This window comes from Peromyscus leucopus, chromosome 10 (genome assembly GCF_004664715.2).
Source record: "Peromyscus leucopus breed LL Stock chromosome 10, UCI_PerLeu_2.1, whole genome shotgun sequence".
Lineage (NCBI taxonomy): Eukaryota > Metazoa > Chordata > Mammalia > Rodentia > Cricetidae > Peromyscus > Peromyscus leucopus.
Window position 1 is genome coordinate 24,913,944 of NC_051071.1, and position 12,908 is coordinate 24,926,851.

The 12,908-nt window shown below is 42.3% G+C and overlaps 1 protein-coding gene across 6 annotated transcripts in view; it reads left to right on the top strand.

Moving 5' to 3' along the window:
• Positions 1-9,592, top strand: part of Sun3 (Sad1 and UNC84 domain containing 3) — a 40,557-nt gene extending 30,965 nt beyond the window's left edge. For all 6 annotated transcript variants that reach the window (XM_028891007.2, XM_037208994.1, XM_037208995.1 and 3 more), the window contains 2 exons: positions 7,155-7,247; positions 8,729-9,592. In XM_028891007.2, coding sequence (XP_028746840.2) covers positions 7,155-7,247; positions 8,729-8,848 — 213 coding nt within the window. In that variant the 3' untranslated portion in view covers positions 8,849-9,592. The remainder of the gene's footprint in view (positions 1-7,154; positions 7,248-8,728) is intronic.
• The last annotated feature ends 3,316 nt before the right edge of the window (positions 9,593-12,908 follow it).

The following is a 12,908-nucleotide window of genomic DNA, read 5'->3' on the forward strand; positions in this document are numbered from 1 at the left end:
GGATGGCTGGGTCTTGAGGTAGTTCAATTCCTAATTTTCTGAGAAACCGCCATACTGATTTCCACAGTGGTTGTACAAGTTTACATTCCCACCAACAGTGGAGGAGTGTTCCCTTTGCTCCACATCCTCTCCAACATTGACTGTCATTGGTGTTTTTGATCTTAGCCATTCTAACAGGTGTAAGGTGGTATCTCAGAGTCGTTTTGATTTGCATTTCTCTGATGATTAAGGATGTTGAGCATTTCTTTAAATGTCTTTCAGCCATTTGTAGTTCTTGTTTTGTGAATTCTCTGTTTAGCTCTTTAGCCCATTTTTTAATTGGACTGTTCAGTGCTTTGATGTCTAGTTTCTTGAGTTCTTTATATATTGTGGAGATCAATCCTCTGTCAGATGTGGGGTTGGTGAAGATCTTTTCCCAATCTGTTGGCTGTCTTTTTGTCTTATTGACTGTGTCTTTTGCCCTGCAAAAGCTTCTCAGTTTTGAGAGGTCCCATTTATTAATGGTTGTGCTCAGGGTCTGTGCTGTCGGTGTTTTATTTAGGAAATGGTCTCCAGTGCCAATGCGTTCAAGAGTGCTTCCTATTTTCTTTTCTATTAAGTTTAGTGTAACTGGATTTATGTTTAGGTCTTTGATCCACTTGGATTTGAGTTTTGTGCATGGTGACAGATATGGATCTATTTGTAATCTTTTACATATTGATATCCAGTTATGCCAGCACCATTTGTTGAAGATACTTTCTTTGTTCCATTGTATAGTTTTGGCTCCTTTGTCAAAAACCAGGTGTTCATATGTGCATGGATTAATGTCAGGGTCTTCAATTCGATTCCATTGGTCCGTATGTCGGTTTTTATACCAGTACCAAGCTGTTTTTATTACTATAGCTCTATAGTAGAGTTTGAGGTCAGGGATGGTGATGCCTCCAAGGGTTGCTTTATCGTATAGGATTCTTTTAGCTATCCTGGGTCTTTTGTTTTTCCATATAAAGTTGAGTATTTTTCTTTCCAAGTCTGTGAAGAATTGTGTTGGGATTTTGATGGGGATTGCATTGAATCTGTAGATTGCTTTTGGTAAGATTGCCATTTTTACTATGTTAATCCTACCTATCCATGAGCATGGGAGATCCTTCCATTTTCTGATATCTTCTTCAATTTCTTTCTTTAGAGATTTAAAGTTCTTATCAAAAAGGTCTTTCACTTGTTTAGTTAGTGTTATCCCAAGGTATTTTATATTATTTGTGGCTATTGTAAAGGGTGATGTTTCTCTGACTTCTTTCTCAGCCCTTTTATCATTTGTGTATAGGAGGGCTACTGATTTTTTTGAGTTGATCTTATATCCTGCCACTTTACTGAAGGAGTTTATCAGCTGTAGAAGTTCCCTGGTAGAGTTTTTGGGGTCACTTATGTATACTATCATATCATCTGCAAATAGTGAAAGTTTGACTTCTTCCTTGCCAATTTGTATCCCTTTGATCTCCTTTTGTTGTCTTATTGCTCTAGCTAGCACTTCTAGTACTATATTGAATAAATATGGGGAGAGTGGACAGCCTTGTCTTGTTCCTGAATTTAGTGGTATCGCTTTGAGTTTCTCTCCATTTAATTTGATGTTTGCTGTTGGCTTGCTATAGATTCCTTTTATTATGTTTAGAAATGTTCCTTGTATTCCTATTCTTTCTAAGACCTTTATCATGAAGGGGTGTTGGATTTTGTCAAAGGCTTTTTCAGCATCTAGGGAGATGATCATGTGGTTTTTTTCTTTCAGTTTGTTTATATGGTGTATTACATTGACTGATTTCCGTATGTTGAACCATCCTTGCATCCCTGGGATGAATCCTACTTGGTCGTGATGGATGATTGTTTTGATGTATTCTTGGATTCGGTTTGCCAATATTTTGTTGAGTATTTTTGCATCAATGTTCATGAGGGAGATTGGTCTGTAGTTCTCTTTCTTTGTTGCATCTTTGTGTGGTTTGGGTATCAGGGTAATTGTAGCCTCATAAAAAGAGTTTGGTAGTGTTCCTTCTGTTTCTATTGTGTGGAACACTTTGAAGAGGATTGGTATTAGTTCTACTTTGAAAGTCTGGTAGAATTCTGCACTGAAACCATCTGGTCCTGGGCTTTTTTTAGTTGGGAGACTTTTGATGACTGTTTCTATTTCTTTAGGGGTTATTGGTCTATTTAAATGGTTTATCTGGTCTTGATTTAATTTTGGTATTTGGTATTTATCCAGAAAATTGTCCATTTCTTCCTGGTTTTCCATTTTTGTGGAGTACAGGTTTTTGAAGTATGATCTGATGATTCTCTGGATTTCCTCATTGTCTGTTGTTATGTCTCCATTTTCATTTCTGATTTTGTGAATTTGGGTGCTCTCTCTTTGCCTTTTGGTTAATTTGGCTAGTGGTTTGTCTATCTTGTTGATTTTTTCAAAGAACCAACTCTTTGTTTCATTGATTTTTTGTATTGTTCTCTTGTTTTCTATTTCGTTGATTTCAGCCCTCAATTTGATTATTTCCTGGCGTCTATTTCTCCTGGGTGAGTTTGTTTCTTTTTGTTCTAGAGCTTTCAGTTGTGCTGTTAATTCATTGGTATGGGATTGCTCCATCTTCTTTATATGTGCATTTAGAGCTATGAATTTTCCTCTTAGCACTGCTTTCATAGTGTCCCATAAGTTTGGGTATGTTGTACTTTCATTTTCATTGAATTCTAGGAACTCTTTAATTTCTGTCTTTATTTCTTCCTTGACCCATTGATGTTTCAGGTGGGCATTATTCAGTTTCCATGAGTTTGTGGGTTTTCTATAATTTTTGTTGTTATTGAGTTCTAACTTTAAGGCATGGTGGTCTGATAAGATACAGGAGGTTATTCCAATTTTTTTGTATCTGTTGAGATTTGTTTTGTGTCCAAGCATGTGGTCAATTTTTGAGAAGGTTCCATGGGGTGCTGAGAAGAAGGTATATTCTTTTGTGTTAGGATGGAATATTCTGTAGATATCTATTAGGTCCATTTGAGTCATAACATCTGTTAGGTCCTTTATTTCTTTGTTAAGTTTCAGTCTGGTAGATCTATCTTTTGGTGAGAGTGGTGTGTTAAAATCTCCCACTACTAATGTGTGGGGTTTGATGTGCGTTTTAAACTTTAGTAGTGTTTCTTTTATGAATGTGGGTGCTTTTGTATTTGGAGCATAAATGTTTAGAATCGAGACTTCATCTTGGTGGATTTTTCCCGTGATGAATATGTAATGTCCATCCTGGTCTCTTTTGATTGATTTTAGTTTGAAGTCTATTTTATTAGATATTAGGATAGCTACACCAGCTTGTTTCTTAGGTCCATTTGCTTGGAAAACCTTTTCCCAGCCCTTTACTCGGAGGTAGTGTCTGTCTTTGGAGTTAAGGTGTGTTTCTTGTATGCAGCATATGGATGGGTCCTGTTTTCTTATCCATTCTGTTAGCCTGTGTCTTTTTATAGGTGAGTTGAGACCATTGATATTGATGGATATTAATGACCAGTGATTGTTAATTCCTGTTATTTTTTTGGTTGTGTTGTGTTGTCCTTCTGTGGTGTATGTTGGTGTAGGATTATCTATTGCTTGATTTTTCATGGATGTGTTTAGCTTCTTTGGGTTGAATTTTCCCTTCTAGTGCTTTCTGTAGGGCTGGGTTTGTGGACAGGTATTGATTAAATCTGGTTTTATCCTGGAATATTTTGTTTACTCCACCTATGGTGATTGAGAGTTTTGCTGGGTATAATAGTCTGGGTTGGCATCCGTGGTCTCTTAGTGTCTGCATGAGGTTTGTCCATGATCTTCTAGCTTTCATAGTCTCTATTGAGTAGTCTGGTGTTATTCTGATCGGTTTGCCTTTATATGTTACTTGGTCATTTTCCTTTGCAGCTCTTAATATTTTTTCTTTATTCTGTGTGTTTAGTGTTTTGATTATTATGTGGCGAGGGGACTTTTTTTTTGGATCCAGCCTATTCGGTGTTCTGTAAGCTTCTTGTATCTTCATAGGTATTTCTTTCTTTAGGTTAGGAAAGTTTTCTTCTATGATTTTGTTGAATATATTTTCTGTGCCTTTGAGTTGGTATTCTTCTCCTTCTTCTATCCCTATTATTCTTAGATTTGGTCTTTTCATGGTGTCCCAAATTTCCTGGACGTTTTGTGTTAGGACTTTTTTGTCTTTATTGTTTTCTTTGACTGACGAATCTATTTTCTCTATCGTGTCTTCAGTGTCAGAGATTCTCTGTTCCATCTCTTGCAATCGGTTGGTTATGCTTGTTTCTGTGGTTCCTGTTCGTTTTGTCAGGATTTCTATATCCAGCATTCCCTCAGCATGTGTTTTCTTTATTGTCTCAAATTCATTTTTCAGATCTTGGAATGTTTCTTTCATCTGTTTAATTGCTTTTTCTTGGCTTGATTTGATTTCTTCCCATTTTTTGTTCGTTTTTTCTTCCATTTCTTTAAGGGAGTTTTTTATTTCCTCTTTAATGGAGTTTTTCATTTCCTCTTTAAGGGAAGTTTTTATTTCCTCTTTAAGGGAGTTTTTTATTTCCTCTTTAAGGAAAGTTTTTATTTCCTCTTTAAGGTAGTTTTTCAATTCCTCTTTAAGGAAAGTTTTTATTTCCTCATTGAGGGAATGTTTTATTTCTTCTTTAAGGGCCTCTATCATCTTCTTAATGTCATTTTTAGGGTTGATTTCTTCTGTTTCTTCTGTCATGGTATGTTTAGGTCTTGCAGGTGTAGAATCACTAGGTTCTGATGTTGCCATATAGGTCTTTATGTTGTTGCCTGTATTTTTGCACTGGCGTCTACTCATCTCTTCCTCTGTGAGGTGCAGGTGGTGTCTGTGTCTGAGAGTGCCTCTCTTGTTCTAATTTTTAGTCTTAGTTTAGTAGTGGTTCTTGGTTAAATTGGTGTTATTGGGCTATTTCTTCAGGGGCAGCTGATTTCGATCGGTGAATTATATACTTATGATTCTGGTGATCTGGTTTGGTGTCTGGGTAGCGCCTTCTTCTGTGTTCCCAGGTCACGTTTTGTTCATTTGTCAACTCCTCAGCTGATCTTGTTTCTTCAGACTTTAAACTGTAGGCATCTGAACCCTCTCCCAGATGGGTTTCAGCTGAGCAGGGTAGTCTGACCAACACCTCCAAGTTGTTGGGTTTCACAGGATCAGCAGCTGGGCCCTGGGTTGTCCTCAGACGGAGTGTTGAGATTCGTTCTGGTTCTGACCCACCAAGATAGCTTCTTCCCCAGATGTTGGGGTTAGGGGCGTCCCTGTTCCAAGCTGCGTCTGCTTGTCTCCGTCCCTGGGCCTGTTTACCTCTGCAGTCCGCCGCCGGGCCTGTATGTCCCTGTCAGCTGCCGCTGGGTCTGTCTGCCTCTGGGGGCCGCCACTGGGCCTGAATGTCTCTGCAGGCTGCAGCCGGGACTGAATGTCCCTGTCGACCGCTGCCGCCGGGCCCGTTTACTTCAGCGGGCCGCTGCTGGGCCCGTCTACCTCCACAGGCCGCCGCCACAGGCCTACCTGCGTCTGCTTGTCTCCACAACCGCCGGGCCTGTCTACCTCTGTGGACCGCCGCTGGGCCTGAATGTCTCTGCCGGCTGCCGCCGGGCCTGAATGTCTCTGTCGGTCGTTGCCGCTGGGCCTGTTTACCTCAGCAGGCCGCAGCTGGGCCCGTCTACCTCTGTGGGCCGCCGCTGGGCCTGAGTGTCTCTGCTGGCTGCCGCCGGGTCTGAATATCCCTGTCGGCTGCCGCCGCTGGGCCCGTCTACCTCAGCGGGCTGCTGCTGGGCCCGTCTACCTCCACGGGCCGCCGTCGCAGGCCTACCTGCGTCTGCTTGTCTCTGCCGCCGGGCCTGTCTACCTCAGCAGGCCGCCGCTGGGCCCGTCTACCTCTGTGGGCCACTGCTGGGCCTGAATGTCTCTGCCGGCTGCCGCCACTGGGCCCGTCTACCTCCACGAGCTCCCGCCGCAGGCTTACCTGTGTCTGCTTGTCTCTGCCGCCGGGCCTGTCTACCTCTGTGGACCGCCGCTGGGCCTGAATGTCTCTCTCTGTGGATCTTTTAAGTTGCTTTTCTTGAATGCCTTGATGCTCCTTTGAAGCCCGGCCGCACAGTCAATGCAGTAGACTCTGAAAGGATTCCTGCATGTGGCAAGTGTCAACCTGGCTGGTCTGCACAGGACAGACCTCAGCTGCACAACCAGCTGGCTCAGGGAAGGATCTCTGGCTGGCGCTGGTGGGCAGGGACTGCCATGGACTGGCTGTTGAAATGACAGTCAGCCAAGCCTCAGACCTGAGCTGCTCTGCTCCCTGTCCTCTAGCCTACCATGGCCCAGATCCCGAGCCTGTCTGGGCTTGCAGCCTAAGTCCCTGTGGTGCTCGTGTATCCTCAAGCCACAGGAGTCTGTGTTTCTGTCTGCTGCCCTTTGACCTTCCCCGGGGTTTTTGTCTGAGTGCCTGCTCCCATTTTTTCCTCGAAGGCTTAGGCCTTACCTCTGCCCTTTGATATGACTGGCTAGAGGAGGCTGGAGCCCACTTCCTGTACCCACCAGTGCTTCTAATTGCGTGCTGCTGAGGCTTCCCTGATTGCAGCCTCTGGTGCTCACATGCATTGCAGGGTTGAGTTAGGGATGAGCTTTGGCAGGCCTGGCAGGTCTGTGTTTACGCTCACTACTGTTCCTTATTTGCAGGCGTTCGGGCTGGTTCCTCCAGGCAGGAATCATTTAGCAAAAACAAGTCCTTCCCATTTTCCTTCTGTATTGCAGAATTGATGAACCACGTGCTTCCTCTGTTGCTCTCGGTCTTGTTTACTTTGAAACAGGGTCTCTCACTGAACTGGACACTTGTCACACCTTGCTGTCACCTTGCTGGCCAGTCACCTTGCTGTCACCTTGCTGGCCAGTGGGTTCTCGGGTTCTATCTGTCTCTGATCCCCAGTGTTGGGGTTACAAGCACAGGCAGCCTTTTTCACGGGGAAGCTGGGGATTTGAGCGCAAGTCTTCAAGCTTGCACAACAAGCAATGTTATCCTCTGAGCCATCTCCCCAGCTCCAGCACAGGCGGTTGCAGGTGAACTGTTCTGCTTGAACACCTGCATCCATTGCCCTCCATGGAGCACCCACCCGCTGCTTACAGCCTCCATACCTGTTGTTCTCTTTGCAGGGCGTTCTGAAAAAATGTGAAGGAGAAGAAATGCTTCTAGGTCAGTTTACGTATAACAAAACGGAAACAACCATTCAAACATTCGAGCTCCAGGTAAAAATCCATTGGGAAACGCTAAGGTCTGTTGGCCTCATCACTAAGAGGGATTTGCTAGAACTGCTGCCTGAAAATAATTACAACTGAAGCAAAAGCTAAGGAAGGCTGTCATAAATCTATTCTTTGCTTCAAATGCTCACATGTATTTTAATGTACATCACTTAACTGTATGTTATTGGTGCACAATTAATTATAATAGACAATTACAAAAGCAATTTCTAACTCATTCTCACTTTCTACTATTTTCCTATGTATTGAAGTTCTTAGTCCTTTTTCTTTTAATAGTGCACCCAGCACATGTACAGGAAACAATCTACCATATGAGCAATTCAGTTTGATAGTGACTGCTTTGTCTGTCTCGAGTAACGGCGCTAGCTTTGAAGGTGTGATGAGGTGGAGAGAGGGAAAAATGAACTCAGTCAATATTTAATGCCAGATAATATAGATACATCTTTTCTTCCTAAGCCAATGAGGGAAAACACCCACTGTTAACTGATAAACTTCCTGAAGTGCACTGAAGTGTGTAAAATACCTCTTCATTATTTATAGTTAGGCCCAGGAATTGACGTAACTAAAGAGAGGTAGAAAGCATCTCATACTATGTAAGGACAGGTGTTAATGATACTTTTTGGTCAACAAAAATTGAAATTGGTCCAAGCCCCACCCAAACCAAGTGCCTAAACAGCTCTGCTATCACAGACAGAATCACACTGCAGATGGAAAAGTCTTTGGGACTGTACTAAGCAAGTAAAGATTTTCCTTGGTAGTGTGTCTTAGACACTACAGCATAGTGATGGTTTATATAACATTTGCACCATGTTCAGGACTGTAAGACATCTTGAGATGGTCTTAACTATGTGGAAAGTTAACCCTGACTTCCATGCAAATATTATGCCATTTTATATAGGGGACTTGAGAACCCATGGATCTAGTTATCACCAGGAGGTCCTGGAAGTCATCTTCCCGGATACCAAGGGATGGCTAACTATGATAAATGAACATATCTGTAGAGTTCTATGTATTATTTGCATATTCATATAGGTTTGGATTCATATTAGCTTTGAGTTTTGTTGAGGTTGTGCTTATTTTCATTTTAATGAAACAGGGTCTTGCTATGGTAGCTCAGGCTAGCCTTTAACTCATGTTTCTTCTACTTCGGCCTTCACAGATGGTTTTCAGGGTCTTGTTTTTTCATAAAACTCTCCTTTTATTGGCACAGCAGTGAGTGTGAGGAGGGGAGTCAGCCGCAGTGAGAGCCACTGGTGTGCATAGACCTCCTGCATACCTTCATGTCCCGATATCCATCTGGTCATGGGCTCTTCCCTTCCAGGAGCTCCTTTTCCCATCCATTAGAGCACTATTTGAAAGTACTTGTGTTAGGGAAGGAAAGAGGTTCCCACATTCCCCGCTATATCAGTGTTCATTGGGATTCTTTGAGAGCAGCTTTTATAACTCATTCATGTTTTCTTTGTTTCCAGAATGCAGCGTCTGAGTCTTTGTTATGTGTGAGACTTCAAATCCTCAGCAACTGGGGGCATCCAAAGTATACTTGTTTGTACAGATTCAGAGTCCATGGCATCCCCAGTGATCACACTTAGAGGAGCTGGTGCAGAAGGTGGCAGCCGTGCAGGCAGGATGTCCAAGGATGCTTGCCATTCCCTTACATCAGATTGCACCCCTAAGAACCAAAGATTTGGAGTGGGAGGGAAGCCTCACACTCACCCCTACTAGGCAGTAAGAAGTAAATGGATTTTACTAATAAAAAAAAATGAAAGTCAATTCAGCACCTTCTGGTAGTTCACTTTGAGCATCCAGAGGTGAGTTTGTATTTAGAAGAGGGTCTTGCTGGGAACCCACCACAGCTTCTGCACTTTAAGTTATTCCTCCTCCACATCAGGCACAACGCCCACTCTCACCACTGTTAACCAACCCTGAGCTACAGGCTCTGGGCCGTGGAAGTGGAGAAGCCCCAGATAAGGTTTAAGTTAGAGGTAAAAGTCAACAGCATGTTCTGGCCGTGAACGTTTGCAGATGGTTTGATGGACTCCTCGGAATTCAGTACTGTCCCTTTAAAAATTACAAACGGGCCAGCCACATGGCTCAGCTGGGAAAGGCCCTTTGTGGCCAAGTCTGGTGATCTAAGTTCAGTCCTCAGAACATACATGGTGGAAGGAGAGATCCAGCTCTCCAAAAACTGTCCTCTGACCTCCTATACAAAATAAATAAATAAATATAATAATTTAAAAAAATTACAAACAAGTAAAATCTGTACAATCTGTTAGATGTGAAACTGCTGCATGTAAATCAAAGCTACACATAAATAAAAATAATGATCAGATGTAGCTGCAAGTTTTTCTGTGTCCTGCCTGCCCGCGGTCGAGACAAATCTCTCACCCACAGTCCCATAGCCTTTTATAAAATAATCACACAGAGGCTGATATTAATTAAAACTGCTCAGCCATTAGCTCAGGCTTCCTACTGACTAGCTTATACTTAAACTCAGCCCATTTTTGTTAACCTATATGTCGCCACACGTTCTGTGGCTTTACCTGTGTGCCATTACATGCTGCTCCCTGGATGGCTCCCTGGCATCTCCCCACTCAGCCTTCCTCTTCCCAGCATTTTCCTTGTCTGCTTATCCCACCTATACCTCCTGTCTGGCTACTGGCCAATCAACGTTTTTATTAAACCAGTGTACAAAAGCATTATTCCACAGCAGTCAGATCAAGGGCATAATTTATAAAAGCCACAGCCAAGACCATAAGCATCAGGTAAAAGAAAGGAGAATTGTGTATGAGGGAAAGACCCCATGTAACAGAAAATGATTAAAAGGTTTCAATAAAGGGCAAGCCTGGTTCAGCTGTGAAGATATTAACTCTCTGTAATCTAATTTAGAATTATAATGACCTCAAGTAAAACCAGGAAGTTATAGTGCAGTCATGAGACAGTAATGGCAATGGAGCTCACCTGCAGAGATATGGCAGAGCACATGGCCAGCATCTGTGAAGCTCTGGGTTCTATCTCCACCAGAGAAGCAAAAAGAGTCATTGCTAAAAAAAAAAATTCATAAATATCTGCATGAAATTGGTATTACAATTTTATTTTTAAAAAGAATTACTTCTGTGCATAGAGCCAGAACACCTGGAATCCAAGTACTGGGGAAACTGAGGCAGTAAGAGCCTGAGTTTGAGGCTGGCCTGGAACAATTAGACAGTCCTTATCTCAAATAAAAACATGCCTTGACCATCAGGATGGGTCAGCCAATAACAGAGTCTATCATCTCTGACGATGAGAATCTGATCCCTGGGACCCATATGGTGGGAAGAAAACCAACTCGTGCAAGCTGTCCTCTGATTTCAACTGGCACATCATGGCATGTAGGCCAGGACACACATGCCATGCCATGCCATACACACACACACACACACACACACACACACACACACACACACACACACGCACACAACACACAAAATAAATAGATATAAAAATATGCTTGCCATGATTTAACAAATAGCTCACTTTTGAAAAATAAATATTATTCTTTTACATGTATATATATATATTGGTTTTTCGAGACAGGGTTTCTCTGTGTAGCTTTGCACCTTTCCTGGAACTCACTCTGTAGTCCAGGCTGGCCTTGAACTCACAGAGATCCACCTGGCTCTGCCTCCCGAGTGCTGGGATTAAAGGCGTGTGCCACCACCGCCCGGCTCTTCTTCTTCTTTTTTTTTTTTTTTTTCCTTTTTTTTTTTTCTTTTTGGTTTTTCGAGACAGGGTTTCTCTGTGTAACAGCCTTGGCTGTCCTGGAACTCACTCTATAGACCAGGCTGGCCTCGAACTCACAGAGATCTGCCTGGCTCTGCCTCTTGAGTGCTGGGATTAAATGTGTGCGCCACCACCGCCAGGCCAAGACTAGATTTCTATCTGTGTGTGAGCAGCAAGCTGCAAACTCACAGGCACGGAGTCTTAGTTTTCTCTTGCTGACATTACAACACTACGAACTTGTAAGTTACAAGTAAAAGCCATAATTTCTGCTCACAGCTCTGGTAGTTTCTGAAGGATGCATTTGTCAGTGGCTTTCATACTGGCATTCTTGAGGCTTATGGGAAGAGCAGGAAGCTTACAAGACCTAGCCAAACTGGCTCTGCGTCAGTCCACCCAGGCAATAACATGTAATCCACTAACCATATGAATGGTTAATCGGTCGATGAGTGCAGAGCCATAATCACCACTTAGTGCTCTTACCTACAAATATAACAGGAATCACACGAGGGAGGAAACAAACCATATTCAAGGCATAGCACCTGAGCAAAACCAAGCAAATGGCTTGGAACAATTATCTAGCCATTAAGAAAACAAAATGGCTTCTTTATTTATTACTTTACAATGTGATAAATCCCCAATATAGCATGGTAAAATATTTACAAGTGGGTAATGAAACCATAAAAGCCTTAATAAAACTGGAGCTAATTCTTGTATGATATTGGATAGAGGAAGCTACAAAAGCATAAAAAATTTATATAAACAACAGTATTGCAAATGCAACCTTAAACAAGATGGAAACACATCTGCCACTCACATTACAAAGGCTAATTTTTCTAATACAGACTCTCAAGCAGCAACACTATCGTGAACCCATCATGGAAATTCTAAGTAGTTAACCAGTCTGCAGAATGTTCAGCCTAGGTGCCCCTTTTCAGCAAATGTTGGTTCACATAGTCCACACCCACCCAATACTGGTCTGTTTCCTCCTAGGTGGGATGTGATCCTTCTGTCGTCTTCGTTCCTCTGCACATTGTGTAATAGTGCTAGTGTACTGCACTAATGCAATTTTTAAAACCTATGGGATTTACTGAAGAGGTTTTATTTGACATCCAAAAGATGAGGAGTCCCTTGAACAGCTTCTGAAGCAGAAACACATTGCTGAGACAAGGACAGTTCTCAATATGACATTCGCTCACGCCATCTCTACAATGTGAGTTTCCACCTCACAATTTTCTTGTGTAAACAATAAGACAAATACTGACTTCCAGATTTGCTGTAGAACTCTGAGCGATGCCGCTTTCTTTCCCTCTGGGGTAGGTTTTTCAACACTCACTGCTAACAAGCCCGCAAAGAAATGAGTCTGTCCTCCCCCTGAGACTACTGAGGACGATCAGGCATGTGACAGACACAGCCACGCCAGCTTTGAGTAACAGTAAGACATGCAGCTCACCTAGGTAGCAGCTCTAAAGATGCCATGTTCCTAACCCCGGACTGTATATACTGAGTGCCATTTTATACGTAATGTATTTCCTCTCCAAGACAAGATCAGGTAGGATGTTTTACTCCTAGAACTAAACATAACACCAACATTGCTCTGAAGATCCTCATGTGACTGAATGGCTCACCCTGAAGATTTGAACTTCATAAAAATCAAAAGCCCATTTACTACCAAGATGGAAAATAACAAGCAGACATTGCATTAGAAAATGCTCTGGCACATAGGACTTCTGGAATTCTCTAGAGTGATTTTTTGAGAAAATCATTTGGAAAGAAAATATGGAAATGCCGGCATATTTAAATATCAATTCTGAAATCATTAACTTTGTTTGCTAAGCCTATTTAGCTTTATTGCAAGAACATATATGGTTAGTGTTTTCTTATAAGAAAAGA